Genomic DNA, 16,759 nt, shown 5'->3' with positions numbered 1-16,759 from the left:
ACCATTCAGTAATAGCTTTCTAGATGAGCCATATTAAAAATTATGGTAATTTTTTAAAAGGAATTTGCCTTTGGAGAATTTTATTAAAACGTTAAAAACTTGAAATTGCGATATAATTCGAAGACGATACAATCGCTTTGTAACAACTGTTTCAAGTTTCTCTTATCGTAGCCAGTCGCTGTTCGTTTCGTTGGACTCTTGGTCGATTCTCGACTTTGCCACGGCGAATATCTCTTCGGTGTAATTTCGTTATACGTTCTAGCGATTTATTCGTTATCCGTTTATTCTTAAACAAGCTCTTTTCGGTCCGTGAAAAATTTGAAAATATACGTTTCACGGTACAGGATGCATAAGCACATGCACAAATAAAAGTGGACATTGGAAGCAGCTGTCCCACGCGATTCCGGGAAAGGAATCGTCAGAAATACAACGATGCGTCTATCTATATACACTGCACAGCCTTCTTTCACCGTCCTAAATAAATATATAAATACGTGTATTGAAAATATTCGTTTCAAATTTAAATTTGCTCGAGCAAGTCTCTCCGATGGGGTGAATATATGAAAAATTTAAGCGAAATTTAGATAACGAAGCGGCAAATTCTTCCCATGGCGATAAGCGTTATCGTATTTCAAAAGGCTTTATTTCTTATGCACATTTCTCGCGTGTAATTTCCAAATCTCCTTGTTCCTCCAAAGTGCAGCGTTTATTCTTTCTCGACAATCCACACCGGCTGACCCATATTCTTTAACAGTCGACTTTCCATCGACGCACAAACACCAACAAAATCATCAAAAATCTACCCTTCGACGAAGACTACCTGAAAATCCACCCAAACGGTTCAAACTCTCGAACACCGTGACGAACCTAATTCAAGCTTAGAAGAGGGTGTTTCAAAAGCTCCAGGCGCCAGTGTCGAACAACGGACACCGAATGGTCAAAGAAACGCCATGGTTTCCCTCTGGTGTCTCGCGTCCATATCTCACCAGGAGTGCCGATAAAGGCGGCGAAGGAAGAGAGAATGAGAGAATGGCTATTCCGGTAGGGTGGCGCGTTACCGATGTAGAAGGGAGTCTCTTACGTGCGAAAAAGGACCAGTCGTATTCTCCGGTAATTGGAGCAGATGTCCTGCAGAAAAAAAGATCGTAAGAGAGAGAGAGAGAGAGAGGGAGAGACAGTTACTGGAAGTGGCACTGGCCAGCGTTAAACGACGCAGCCATAGATGGCTACTAGAAGGACCAGAAAACGACCCCTCGAGCACCGTTTCGAAGAGGGTCCTTTCCTCTCCCTGGGAATGCCTTACGCCCATGGAGGGCTAAGGAATGCGCGACGGACGGTGATTCTGCTTTTTGTTGCCAGTTACGCTGAGAGAAGGAGCCCTCTATACCTTGGCCTTTTGTACTTTATTTTTGGCCAGAATGGTAAACACCTTGCTCACAGGCGCCGCCCTTCGATCCTGCCTCATTCTTTCTCCCCTCTTTCTCCTTCCAATCGAAAGCAGACTTCTCTCCACCGTTCCACGTTGGCTCGTTTTCTACCTTTTCTTCTCACTTTCTCTCCGGCTCTCTCTTCCCTCCACGGATTCCCTCTGCCCTTCCATCCACTCGGTGTCCCAACTGTTTGACCCATTCAGCTCCGCGCGATCGTGCTGCCATCTATCGAACCTATCGATCATTCTATTGTACTCCTTTTTGTATTTATTTAGATTCTCGGTCCTTTTTAGCGAGCACGGTTCAACGAACGGATGAGAATTCTCGTTCGGTGGATGAGGAATTTTTATCGCTTGCTTCTTTTTGCGTTACGAGGGAAATAAAAAGGTTCGTTAGCCCTCTGTATCCGTTGGTATTCATTTATCCATACATATATGGAATATAATTGAGCGGAATGTTACTACATCCTAGAGATAAATAGGTGATCTATATGTCGCAGCACGGATGATACATTAGCGTGGTATTATACGTTATACCACGGTAGCCGGTAAATTATAGATCGAAGCAAAGAGTCCACGGGATAATAAAACGCGCGTATAGATTTTTAATAGGAAATACTTGCTTCGCGACTTACTCGATACCCTACATACATAAAATTTACATCCCGTTATCTTATCGTCCATCCTATGATACGTCCACTTACTACGTTTACACTTTATTGCTCACGAAATACAGGGTGTTTCGGGAATCTACGTCTGTTTATCTACGGCTCTATTTACTAAGTTTACACTCACAAAACTGCTCACAAAATACACGGTGTTTCGAGAATCTACGACTGTTTATCTTCGTCCAGGCATCTCTTTTTTTTTTTTTTTTTTTTTTTTTTATAATTAAACTACCTGATAAGCGCTTAGATTTTTTTCCTCAATTTCCCACGAGACTAGTGTTTCTCGGGACACCCGATGCACAACATCGGCGTCTACCTTTTCGTTGCAGGCCACCTCCTATCGATTCCTCATTGCGAACCAGATAAATCGGACCCCGGTTTCTCGGAACCGGCCAGGTAATGGCAGGGACGTAACCCTCCGCGTTTCTCCTCTCAAGGAAACCTATTGTCCGTTAGCTTTGTTGCTCGCTTTCGCCGTTTCCGTCGCTCGGTCTGTCTAGAATTCGGGCCGCTCTCGTTGGCAAAAATTGATCGCAGCTACACGGAATCACCTTCCTTCCCGCCTTCTCGTTTTCTTTTTTTCCGCCTTACGCGATATACCGTTCGGTCGAACGGATTATCGTTCGTTCTCTGTACGTTTTCGTTATTCTTTGTTAGCGTAAACATTCTATTTTTGCATGCCTATTTTTCCTTGTTAAATCGCCGTCATCTATCGATAAAAGTAAAATTAAAAGTACACGAAATTAGCCGAAGCGGAGTATCGAAATTTGTGCAACTCGCGCGATACCCTTTCCGTCGACGCTCACCACCTGTCGCACTGATTCCACCCTCCGTTCGTCATCTGCAACTTGGAAAGTCGATGATTTCCGAAAACGGAAAATTAAGCAACGTTCTACCACATGGAGCCCGTGTAATTACAACAAAATAACCATAATTACTACGCGACTCCGCTATCACCGCGTTTTATCCGATTTCACACGATGTCTTATCTCTGTGAAGCAACATATGTCAGAGTAATTTATCCTGTGTTTCGTCGACTGATATATCAGCGGCTTAAATTGCGTTGTGAATGTACAGAGGTTAATTTTCCCAAGTACAGATGGAATTTGCCTATGGTAGTAATTGTTATCGAAATCCGACGAAAGATAGTTTGTAATATTAATATAATTACTAATACTAATTACTAATCGTTAATGTAATATCTACCGTGAAAGAGTCGATCGTCCGCAGAGAAATAAAAAGGGAAATTCTTACGTACGATGAAATTAATAGGCGACGCGCGAATATATAGATCTCGGATCGTGGTACTATGATTTAATCGCGTCGAAAATAATTGGAACAACGAAGCGAGGATTGATCAAGCCGCTACGTTCGACTCGACGAATCGGAAACGCCGTTGGAATCGGTGACGAGAAGCTGATGACGTAGATCCAATTCAGGTTGGGTCCGAAGTTGAACTAATAACCGGATAGCCGTTAACGTAAACAAGTATCGATAGTAGTAAGGCCAGCGATAAAGGGGTGATTTCTCAATAGGTAGATCTAGTAAATAACAGCCGTTATTTTCAGAGCCTGTTACGTCGAATAAGCATTTCTCGGATATCTACGATCTTATCGTGTTAGGCTTCTACGATCGGCTCTTTAACATAATTGTACATCAACTTTAATTACGATCATTGTTATTATAGGTCTTACAGTTCCTTCGATAATATCAGAAATTGGTTGCTGCATACCACAGATATCTGCATGACTAAGTTTTTAAAAGCCACACGGTATAAGTCGTTAAAGAACCGCGTTCTTTCTACGTCCAGTAATTTCTCATTAACTTCGTAAATATCTACGTAAAATGGAGCAACGTATCCTCTGTTGCTAGTGACTTATTTATGCGCTTTTAATTACCAAAAGAAACTTTGTACTCAATTAACGCGCGTGATTAAAATTTCCGTTTCGCCAAGCAACTGATATTCGTAGATTTGGCGTGTACGTCTTTCGATCGCTTTCAAATTTTTACTACGACCGACAACCGATGAAACTTCGAAATGCGTTTCGCGTAACTACGAGCATTCGAATACTTTCGCGAGATCGCGCGTACATTTTCAATCGTATCATCGAATAATTCTTAGTAGTATCATCGAGCCTTTGATCAAATTTTGCGTTGTTCGTACTTTCTCTTCGGTTAATTTAATTCGATCGGCAGATAATAATCGCAAGCTACGGTTTCTCGTCCTGCCAGACGAGACCGCAGAGGGTTAAATTGCACGTGGATCACGCGTGCACACGCGTTGCGTCATTCGTGCGTGCGCATGCGTGCACGTCTACGCAAAGTAGGTACGCGTACACACGATACGCACTACCGCAATACCATGAATACCCAGTAGCGTATCAAGTTGTTCTCCTCACCCTCGTACAGCTTGTACTTTTTTTACGCGCAACTTCTGTTAAAGCCTTGAACGTGACTTGGTTTACGATGCAGCTATATTTTGCTCTTTCTCGCGTTACATTTTCGCCTCGTACTCGGTTAACGTAAGTCCTTAGTAACGTAATACGTAGAACGAACAATAATATTCGTTATCTCTCGTCTGATTTTCTTCCAGCTTCTTTTATCGGCCCAACTTAAATCATTCGTTATTACAAAGAATTACGGATACTTTGTACAAATTTTTCGAAACTCTTGGGATAACTTTTGGAAAGCTTGCGTCGACTTTTGCTCCGGTTAAGACAGAAAAGGGAAAATTATACGACCAAGACACGAGAGAAAACGCAGTTCGGTTTTATTGCTGGAAATTCCCAACCTTTGTTTTTAAAGACTCTTTAATGCCTGGTGAGTTATTCTTTCGCCCATTTGGCGTTCTACCCGATGCCATATGCAACGCTCTCCGTTTTCTGTTGGAAAGAAACCGGCCTGTAGATAATACTTCGACCGTAGATGGCTGACAGTGGCATGTCAATGTAGTCACAAATTATTCCAAGACAGCTACTGTAAATATACGAATTTATGTCGTGGAATAGTTCATTATGTACGGATTCCTGCGTTAGCATCGATTAGAATGTATTACAACTATTTTTAGGCATTTTATACCGTTCTTCGATAAATTAGAATTCCCTGCGATTGGAATGCAAATATTTCTAAAAAATTCAAGCCTGCTGCGATAATCCTCCACATAACCTCTTATCTTCTTTGCATGGAATGCGTCCATTCCGGACGTTGGCAATCAGCTTTTCTATTCTCGCTTTGTCAACCGGTCCGAACCAGTCGCCGAGATTTTTCGAGACGAGCACGTTCTTCTCTTCCTGGTCCTCCCCTCTTTTTTTTCCATCGATCGATGAATTATTACTCATTGCAAATAGTACCGGGCATATACCAGCAAGGTATTTCCCTTACGTGCTATTTCGCATACGTTTGCTGGCGAAATAGACGATACGTTTATTTCGTTATTGAAGCTCATGGAACATACCGAAGAAATATGTCGAACATTCCTTCAACATTCGGCAGTTCGGTTATTATTCTAGTATTTATTTAAGCACTTTAGCGATTATTCTTCGCGACTCGAATAACTTTAAAACGTAGAAAATATTGTAGAATAATCGTAAATATAAAACGATATGAAATAATATAAAGCGATATAAAATACAGAATCGACGATCGCTCGATCCAACGATATTCTTCTTCTTTGTTGTTCGATGTATGGTCCTTTTAATCGAGGTTACGTTCCTGTTTCCACTGTACACGTTTATTACAACAGCCATTTGCACCTGTGGACATACCATATGCGTAGAACTCGAATATTCCACGTCTCACAGCGTGCTCCTTCTTCTTTCTGTTTCAAGCTCGGTGTCGACTTTCTCTCTCGATTTCGTGGTCGATAACGCATATCGAGCCGGTAGAAAGCCAACAGGAAGTTCGACCAAATGATAATAAAGCGATATTGGCCACTCGATATGCTCGCTCGGTGCATTTCTTGCCTTTACCTTACTTTTCCCCTTTTCGCTACTTTTCATACTCATTCGCATCAAACAATCGCACGTTTTCCGAACGAAAAATAACGTGCCTACCTCGTCTCTGCGTCTTGTGTATGTGTTGTATGTGTAACTGATAAATTCATTAGCCAATCCATTAGCGACAATCAGTCCGTTTTATCGTTATAATTTTTATGCATTTATGAGGCGTTTAAATGCGCGAAAATGTACAAAATACGCATAAAATAAGACGTGTAAAATATACGAAGTAGAATATTCTTTATAACGCTTAGCAGGTGCCATGAACGATTGGTCATGTTCGATCGCATTAGCTGTGTTTATAACGATACGAATTTCCATAACCATCTGCAACCTAGTGATAACAATAAACGTTGCACCGTGTCACGAGTCGAACGATCGAACGTCAGTCCTAGCTCGAGAGATATTTTCAAGTGGCGCAGCAACTCCACAGCGAGTCATCGATTCTAAACGCCATCTTCGAACAAATTACCCTGGAAGCATGACGAACACGTTCGCGTTTCCCTTCGCACCACAACTCTCCATCGAACGCCATCCGATTCCATTTAATCGGACGAGGCACCAGATAGACAGGGTAGAAGTATACCAGGTGTTGCACAAAGATCGGTCAGTGACTTGAATATAAATCCTGGAAACCTGCCCTTCCGAAGAAAGCAAAAAGATCACTGCCGCGATTTACTTCCAATTTATTTTCTATCAAATGCTCTCCGCAACGCTGCCTCCGCCGCTCGAACCACTCGCGCCCAAATTTCCAGCGAACCTTCTTGAAACATCCTGTACACAAGTACACAGACGTAAAGGGAGAAGGGAAGAAAAAAGAACGAGGGGCTCTAACATTCCAACGAAGCAGACCTCGTCCTCTCGTGAGAACCCGGTTTCCTAGGCTATGGCCGTCGTGGAAAAATGCAAATGCACAAGTGCAACCGCGGCGACGTTGCATCATCTAACACGCGGGCTCACGCTCGCACCACGACACCAGATATTCCAAAAGGAAATAATAAAACGAAACAAGGAAGAGGAGGAGGAGGATACGAGGCTCGTCCGAAGGCAGCCAAAGACCGAGGCGCAGCGACTTGTCTCGCCTATGTACAACGTCGTCGTCGTCGTCGTCGTTGTCGTCGTCGTCGTTGTCGTCGTCGTCGTTGTCGTCGTCGTTACGCAGCGCCGTGGCTCTCACCGAGATCATCGACGATCGAGAAAACGCAACCGGCGAGTTGCTTTATAAATAGTAAAACGTGGTATCCCTGAAGCGGATCGTTGGCCTCCCGCGGAATCGTTACGTTTACGCTCGCGTACGCATCGTACCGTGGCGTGCGTAGCCCCGGCGCATCGCGTCGTTGCACCGTCACGCATTCCGTGACACACCACTGCTGTATGTACTTACGCGGCCATCCACGAGATATTACGCAGCGTACCCTCTTTCTTCTGCGATTCCCGATCACCGCGAAAGCGACCGCCGCCGCGTCGTGGGGCTGGCCAGTCACTCCGTATGGAAGGGCAACTTCTTTTTTTGAAAGAGTATGGCGTAGTAGAACCTACGCTGTTCAGGTTTCTACCATGTGAGCGTTGTACTACTCGAACGAGTCGATACAGGAAGGCTTCGGTGCACGTATGCGTTGTATTATTCGAACGTTTCGTCATTAGGAGGTTCTATCGCACGGTACATCGCTATACGAATGACTCGATCGATACGCGTGTCTGTACGGCGAGCGAATTTATGAAAATAAGTCGTTCGTTTTTTGACAATCGAATATTAGTCGTTTGATCTAAGCAAAGAGACGAAAATGAAACTATTCGTCGGGGAATCGAAGAACGATTGAGTTACATAGAAAATTTTAAAGCGTTATTCGATGATAATGTACACGCGTATGTGTATCGATGATAATATTTCAAATTCTATCGAACGAAAGAAACTTCCTGTACCATCGTCCGAATGATTTTCGTCGCGTCGCGTGGAGGAGCTGTCGACTGCCTGCACGGTGGATGCAGCTATCGACTCCGACGCTACTTGAGAATCGCGGCTGGCTGCCGCGTAAAAATCACGCCTATACCACTGCGCGCCGCCGTCTTTGTTTCATTCACTGGCACTGCGTGTCGCGTTACGAGCATATACGCACGCACTCGAGTATAAAGCTTCGCCTTCTCGTGTGTAAGTGGTCGATCGAAGAGGCGAAACGAGCAAGAAGACGATAAGCTTCCGTAAAATAAACCGGCAAGATCCGAGAAATCCTTGGAAGACCAAAGAAGCTCCGATAATTAAACCGTTAACTCGTGCTGATTACCGGTATTATTTTCCATGCACAAAATATGTAAAATGATTTATAGTTTCAAACATTCTTTGATCCTTAACCAGCTGACGTTATTTCCATTTTCCTAAAGTTTTAATTTCACGCCTAAGGAAAAGTATCCGGCTAAGAAGTAGCTCAGGTGACAGACTAAAAAAGCCACTTTCTTCCGTTTCGTACGTGTACCACCAGTATATCCGCGGCTATTTCATTGAAAAATACAATTCGATGGTTCTCTCTGTGGAATTTCGTTTCGAACGATCGATTTGACGTAGTTAGAAAGCGGTCGATTGAAAAACTCGATCAATGTTTTAGGTAAGATTTAGAAATTTAGACTCCGATTAATAGATCGACAAATGGCCGTATGGAAAAAGTAACGAACGAGCAAGTGGATTAGTTCAAAAAAATTCGTTTCTCTCGATTCTCCGAAGTACGTGCTCCGAATGCTCCTGAATCCGAAGGAACGGTCGGTCACAGCGATCGACGTTCCAACCTTCGCCATAGCTTTCCTAATGTCGATCAAAGATTAATTCCATGACCATCGAACAGAGACATTGTTAACAGGAGGATGCTAACGACGATTCATTAAGAAACGCGATGCCACGAGGCCATCGCGCTTTATTTGGTGAACGTGCGAAAGCCATACGGCGTGGCACGGACACGTCACGTCGCGCCGTTTCGTAAGAGACTTTCAGAACCTTGAGTAGTAGCGTATATACCCACCGAATTCAATGGACTTTTAATCAAGCCGAAGGACGCGTAGTACTCCACGTAGTATAGCCGCCGTGTAATTTCACGGTCGAGAGAAAACGAGGGTACTACGACGTACTCGAGCGAGCAGCTCATCCGCGAGAACGGAAAGGAAACAGAGAGCGGTACGTGTACACTGTGCACGGTTACTACGATCGAGACGACGATACACGCGCGGCGAGCAACTAACGCGTCTACCCGTTTGCATGCAAACTTAAATCGGCCATTCCTCGATAACTGGGAATATTCGATGCGTATAATATTTTTTGATTCACGGTTCTCGAGATTTTATATAACAGAGACATTTTCGTTTCACTCTTACGGCTGTTTGTAATTAATTTTTCTTGTTAGGAGAAGAGGAATCGTTAATGTTGGAGTTTGTTTGAAATTTGGAATGTTAATAGCGTGTACAGTGATTTACGAAGGTATTCGAACAGTCGGTTGGCTGGATAAGATTCATAGCGATGTGAGCGAGTTCGCTGCTAGTTTCTATAAAGTGCTGCCTCGTTTATTATTGCAAGGATATTATTATGTTGCTTCGTGTCGTGAAAACGTATCGCGTATAATATCGCCTATTTAATCATTCTTGCGAGTTCAGATTATCCTAATCGATATATAACAGAATACAACGTGTAAAGCCATCGTGCGGGATCTTCCATGCGAGAATTTATCTTTAATACGTCTATAATTATTTTAAAGGTATAAACAAATAAAGTAACGATATTAGAACTTGACGTCAAGTTTAAAAAGAAATTCTCGCCTAATAGCACGTTCGAACGACTTTAACGTTCGTCTGGATTACGTTTCGACATAACGGATCTCGCGATAGCGTACTCGATACTCGCGAAACGTTCGATACGGCTACCGATATTAGAAACTGTCCGATATGCAAATTGGCAAGTGCAAGAATAAACACGGAAAGCGAAGGATGCCCGGTGTATTGAACGTGTAATGCGAAGGGTGTTCGGTGTATCGACGATGTTCAGCGTGTAACGTAAAGGATGTTCACCGCATTAAACGCGTAACACGTGGAATTCCTTGTATTCTCATCACGCGTTGCGTGAAGTATCTTAATACGTGATACGAAATATCTGAAAGTAATTTTAAACTGGGAAACTGCTGTCTAAAATTCGATCGTCCATCTTACGTTCGAATTACTCCGTGCATATTCGACTTTTAAAATATGAAACTGGTACCATGATTTACAAGGAAATTTCTAATTCCTTCTCACATAAACGAACATCCAAAACGTCGTCCAGAATAATCGTCGACTCTTTCTCCTATGGTCGAATATTCGAAACCTCGTGCAGAATAACGTCGAATTGATTCTCTCCGCGAAAGCGTCTACCAGTGATGATACGTTAAATCCACGCTACACACACAAACCGACGATCTATTTGCAGAATATGAAAAATCCCGAACAAAAACCTATCTATCCAATCTGCAATGCAACTTAGAGAGTCGTCGTTTTATCTGTTCTCGCGCATCGCCGTATTACACCCACCGACTACCCACGTCTAACCCCTTCAAACCTATTCCCCGAAGTAGAAAATTCCTTAGAAGAAAACTTCCGCCAACGTAACGCTAATGTAACGAGATTGGATGATGCGATCGTCTAAACCGCGTTCTCGTCTGGATGATTGTTGCAGAGGTGGGAGCAGTTGGTCGTCTCGAAGCTGAAATGGGAATTGTCCGCCGTAACACCCGGTGACTTCCTGATGCACATCCTGAGCAGACTGCCGGTGCCACGTACCTGGGACCCGGTGATGGTCAGGAGGCACGCGCAGACCTTCATCGCCCTCAGCGCCAGAGGTGAGAAACGATCAGGATTACCGACCTCTGCATATGTATTTATGTGTGTGGGATGAGCGTGCATGGCGAATGCGTGCCCGCTGTACCGTGGAAAATTCGAAGGAACAAAGGTAAATGACGAACGATGATTTTTTACTCTGGCAACGTGTAACCCCGTTCACGGGGCAAAATTCGAATTCAGGCTTGTAGGAGGATCGAGTGGATCGAGTGCGTTTGCCTGCGGTTGTTCTAAGGTTTCTGGCTTTGGCAATTACTTGATTTAGGAATTTTCCATCCGCAAATCTTCCGTTTAGGAATTTTTCCATGGGATGAGAAGGTGTGAGGGTGTGACGGTGAAAGTTACATTTAGATGTTGAAGACGTTCAAGTTGATTTGACCCTTTCTATCGACCGCCGTCTATGGAAATAGTCGCGCGTGTTCACAGCTCAAGTTTCGAACGTTCGAAATTTTAAATATAATATACTACATATATTTTTAAATATTACGTAATAGTAAAACACGCTAAGCGGACATATAACGCTGGACGGTGACTAGATCGCCTCTTGCTGCCAACTACTCGTCACGCATATACAGTAGACTGGCGTATAACGCGGTTAATACGTTACGCGCTATATAAATTCGCGTTGTAGGAACTCGCGTTGTAAGAACTCGCGTTACGCGGGAGTCTACTGTATACGTGACGTATCGTATGGCTAGCTGTTCCACGCATCATTTACGTTTACAGTTTCTATCGAACGATCTGTAATTGCAACGCGTCGTAAGACCAGCGATGACTCGTCGTTGTTTATAACACAGTACCTCGAACCAGAACAAATAAGATATCATGCATGTATCCTGAAGAAAATTAAAACACGATATGTCGCATACGCGTGACGCGTACTAACGAAAGAGTAAAAATTTTCCTGGTAAGCAACATGCGTCGCCAGTGACTCACGCCTCTTTAAAAATGTTAATTAAAATCCATGTTTATTTTGTCTATCTGTTTGAAATACGCTTAATTACTTCTTGTCTGTTTTTTACAACCGTCTCTTATTTTCTGTGGAGATAACAGAAGTAAAACGTACGTATAAAGCGTCTCCTAAATGTTTCTGAACAATGCGCGTGTTGCGCGAACGGATACTATTTTAAATATAACAAGGTTGACTACTTCTTGCTACTTGGGTTAATAGATTTCGCATTAAGAAGCGCATGAGAAATTAACAACTTGGAAGTTACTGTTTATGGGTCAAGAACACGATCGGAAGTTGGAATTTTAATCGTCAAAGCGACGATGCAAACGGAAACCTCACGCGGCAAATTGTATCGAATCTAAGTCTTCTTTATTCGTGATATCGCAGTGTTTTTACGTAAAAATGCTGAACGCAAGGTACGTTTAAAAATTCCAGATACGATCCACATAGAGAAACGTTCGTAAAAATTGTAAATTTTTCATAGGTAACTGCGCCACATACCGAGCTCTACGAACACAAAATTATTCGTTCGTCCTACTTTGCCGATTCCGCGAAATTGGTGCAACGATATTTCAAGTTGTCCGGCGCCAGATACCTATTTGCCATAATATTCTAATTGCTGCAAACTGGTTAATGATAATTAACGAAACCGATAAATTCTTGCACAACAGTCATATTCTACGTCATCTATGAATATAGAACGAAGCAAACGTTATCTGCGTGTCGTTTTTTATCGCGACTGCTTATCAAATATTCGAATATTTTAAAAGTACGATAATATTAACGCCAGTTCAGCTTTTTCTTTCGTTTTTCTTCTCTTTTCTCCGTAGTAAGCGATTTAATTTGATGTTCGCGCATTTTAAACGCAACATTGTGGCGGAAGTGCATAGTACGAGCCGCTAGTATTCGTTCGTTAAAACAGGCCATTATCGTTTTAATTAAGCGTTGATTGCGATTCTTTTCTCACCCTATCTATAGGCGAAAGTATAACTTCGTGACGTTCCTATATATACACTTCGTGTCGCGAGATTTCTCAATTTCGTTTTGTTTATTCGAACGTTCAATTTTATCAAGGTCTGCTTAGTACGAATAATACGGGAAAGAAAAAGCACGGCGATATCCGCGGAATTGGCCGGGCAGACGGCGTTTAGGCGTTTATTAGAAATTATAATCGCCTGGCGATATTCTTTAAAATGCAATTTTTACGCGCGGACCTTCATTGTTAGCCTCGTTAGAACCGTGCCATGGCATCATAAACAATCGGGAACGTGCATCGTTAACTCACGCGTTAATGAATATGCCGGTGCATGGTGAATAATGCACCCGGTGGAAACCATCGCGTAACTACTTTGAGTCGATTCTATGCGTTCCGTTTTTTTCTTCCTCTCATTCTCTTCTTCTTTCTTTCTGCCTCTTTAATTTCTTTTCGTTGCGTTTCGTTTTAATGGATTATGGCCGAGCGTGCAATTACGGATCGAAGGTAGAATGGACATAGAGATGACGTAACGAACGTACAAGGGTGATTCCCGTCTTATTTTCGTTTTATTTTCTTTAATCGTCGATCCGACCAACCTCTCGACGTTTACAGCTGACCGAAATAACCGTCGTTAGATTTTTTTGTCTCTACGATAGAAGATCAGACGGGGGAGAAACGCGATCAGCGGATCGCCAATATTTATGCGATTTTATACTTTTACCAATTTAAATAGAAATTTCTTTCTGCTGTGAACATTGCGTATATTTTCGCCTATTGTATGCACACTCGGTAGAATTTTCGAATCTTACATATTTCGCAAAAATCGCATAAATCTTCCGAAATCTAAGGATTAGGTATAGCGTAACATGTTGGATATTTAATCTTAATTAACTGTTCCGTGTTATTTTTGCCGCTTGAGAAATGACTTCTACCTTCGTGATTACGAGCGTAGCGAGATAAATGAAGGAGGGAGCAAAATTGATTTTTTTTTTCTCATTAATTCGCAGGAAATTTTTAACGCGTTACGTGTCTTAACGAAGGCGCTGGTTCGTTTATTTTGCATTTTGTGAGAGACATTTTTCTATAGCAAGTACAAATAGTAGGAGAAAATTAAGGATGGAGGAGAGCCTTCGGAGAAAATTCGAAATAACGAGCTACACGATCGTAAAACAGTCCTTCTCGCCGCTAAATTTTTTCTTCGTCTTCTTATCGTCGTTAATCATAAGCGGAACCTTGCAAATATGTATAAATAACGATGCATTGTACAATCTCGACAAATTTATCGCCATCACGTTGAATAACGATGAACGAAGCGTAAACGGAATAGTCGTGCGATGATCGTCGCTGACCACATGGGTCTGTTAAGAGCCAATAGAATAAATTACGTAGCAGCAAGTGATACAACCTTCGATTTGAGAAAACTATGGGTAAAAATCTCCGATCGAATCGTCGTGTCTGTATCGAGACTCTTTGTATAAAAGGGGATCTTATCTTTGAAGACGGAAGAATATGTTGTAACTCGAAACTCGAGTAACTTGCAAAAATCTCCGCAAAATGCTATTAATTATACAAATCAGTTATACAAATGAAAGTAGAGACGGGGATCGATGTCCGCGAAGAACAGAGCTGTTTTAAAACGACAAGGATCGCTCGAGTCTCGCTGGAAAATCGAGAAATCGAAAGAAACGAAAGAGCGAGCGAGAAAGAGAGGAAGAGTGGGAACCAAGAGAAACAAAAGCAATAAGAATGCGAAGAAGAAGAAGAAGAAGAAGAAGAGGACGACGACGACGACGACGAAGAAGAAGAAGAGGAAGAAGGGGGCGTCGAACACGACGAGATCGCAAGACACGTTTAAATCCCCTTCTGGACGCTGCCAGTCGGTTGTTATTACAAGCGGGGATGGCAAAAAGCAAGGACCATCGTCCTTCGTCGTCTGGCCGGCTCTGGTGGTCCCTGTTGAAGAAAGAGAAAAGACTAGAAGCGGCCCGGGAGACGATGATTGTTTCTCACGAGCCAAACTAGGTAGCTCGCCGAGCTCGGTTCGAGTCGGTTGACCCTCTTTTTCACCGACGAAAAGAGAAGCAAACGGCGGCGCCACGAATTCCAGCCGCTTCCTTGAATCGCGGAAGGTCCGTGAACCTGCTCCCTGCTCGCCTTTTTCGATTCCACGCCCCTGCAACGCGCACGACGCGCTCCAACTGATTGTTTTCGTCATCGGCATCGATGCAATTCGCGCCAACACCTCTCTATTCTCTTTTTTTATTTGTCGTTAATGTTGGACTCGTGTTCGTACGGATCTTTCGCGAGCTAAAACGACGACATTCGATCCACTTCTTCGACGAGGAAGCGAAACGATGCGTCGTTGCTCCATACACGTACGATGTCACAAGGAGGAGATGCATGTTCGAATATTAGCGCGCTAGATCCGTCGGTTCCGCGCTCTGCGATGTATCGCAGGCCTCGATGAGAACTATAAAGATGTCGGGTAAAGAACTAGAGAAGAGATTTTAATTTAGTCGTGTTTTCAGAAGCGAAGAGAAGAAAAGGAGACGTGGAAGTAGAATGAAAAGAAAGGCAGGAGAGGACGTTAAAGAGGAAAGGAGCCGAAAATGAATATGAGAATAGGGAGGGAGGCCAAGAGAAGAAAGAGGGAGGAAGACCATCGAGGAAACACGAGCAAGAACAAAATGCCGCTAGAATGAGAAGCAGTCCTGAGGGAAAGATGGAACGAAGTAGGCATCGGAAAGAGAACAACGGTGAGGCAAGGTAAGGCGAAGTATGCGACCAACTTCTAGAAAGATCTATGGACAGAATCATACCGAAGCCTCGAAACGAAGGTAGAAGACCCGGAGAGCATCGAATTACGCGAACGAACTCGAGAACCACGTAGAAACAGTCATGGAGCGAGAGAAAGGGAAGAAAATCAAATCCGGAAAAGTCGCAGAGAAACATCTTCCCGAGATGAAACGTGGGAAGAAGCTGCGCGTATGCGAATAGGGCGTACAAGGAAATAAAAGATTCGGATAACGTTGCACAGGACTACGAGGACGCTACGCGGAGTAGTAAGAAGAGTAAGAGAGAAGAGTAAAGCCTGAAAGAGACGAAAGAACTGAGATTCTTAAAAAAAGCAGAAATCCGTTGCAGAAGTACGATCGGAGTATGACGAGAAAGAAAAGAGAATGGAAATGGATGGAGCGGGGGTGGTCTTGATGGAGGAATGCCGTTCTCCAATAGTAATTCGCCATCCCCGAGGACAACAGAACGCACCTGCACCAGCTTTATAACTCTCTTTCTTCTTCCTCTTCTCTTTCGCGGCTCTGCAAATTTAAGAGCGGCTTCGCGGAATTCCATTCTTAATGGCTTTATTACGGCGTGTGCGTGCGCGCACACACGCTGCCCGTTGAATTTCAGCTTGTCCATCGGACATTTCGGTTGTCCAGGAACCTGTTCCCATCTTTCCATGAATGAATAGCGCTCGCGTTTGAGAAAAATCCACACAAAACGCGCGCCGGACTATATATTACCGGCACAAAAGGACGAATACGATCGCGTCGATGATCGTCACGTTTATCGTCGATCTCGAGGCCCGCTTTGCGAATAGTTCGCTCGTCGCCCATGCCGCTCCGTTGTCGCGTCTAATCGTCAAGCTCGTTTCATCAAACCGATCGATTTAAAGACACGACCAGTCGGTCCCTCGTTACTTCTTCCACATCGTATTTACCGTATAAGATGTACGACGAAGTTTTATTCGTCGCATGAATACGACGTACGGCGGACTCCTCCGCCTTTTCGTTTCTTTTCCGGGAGTATACGTTACTTTAAGGTGTACCGTGTTCAGAGCGAATATCGACACAGTACGTGGATTTCTACCCTTCTGTCGCCTGTATCGAATAC

At 43.4% G+C, this 16,759-nt stretch overlaps 1 protein-coding gene across 1 annotated transcript in view; it reads left to right on the top strand.

The window, feature by feature from the left end:
• The window catches only part of LOC117210569 (G1/S-specific cyclin-D2), a 52,496-nt gene that overhangs the window by 26,485 nt on the left and 9,252 nt on the right, over positions 1 to 16,759 (top strand). The window contains exon 3 of the mRNA XM_033453711.1: positions 10,777 to 10,939. Coding sequence (XP_033309602.1) covers positions 10,777 to 10,939 — 163 coding nt within the window. The remainder of the gene's footprint in view (positions 1 to 10,776; positions 10,940 to 16,759) is intronic.

Source organism: Bombus bifarius, unplaced genomic scaffold (genome assembly GCF_011952205.1).
Source record: "Bombus bifarius isolate JDL3187 unplaced genomic scaffold, Bbif_JDL3187 scf7180000008206, whole genome shotgun sequence".
Classification (NCBI taxonomy): Eukaryota; Metazoa; Arthropoda; class Insecta; order Hymenoptera; family Apidae; genus Bombus; species Bombus bifarius.
Note: the sequence above shows the minus strand (reverse complement) of the source record. Positions and strands in the feature narration are given on the sequence as shown.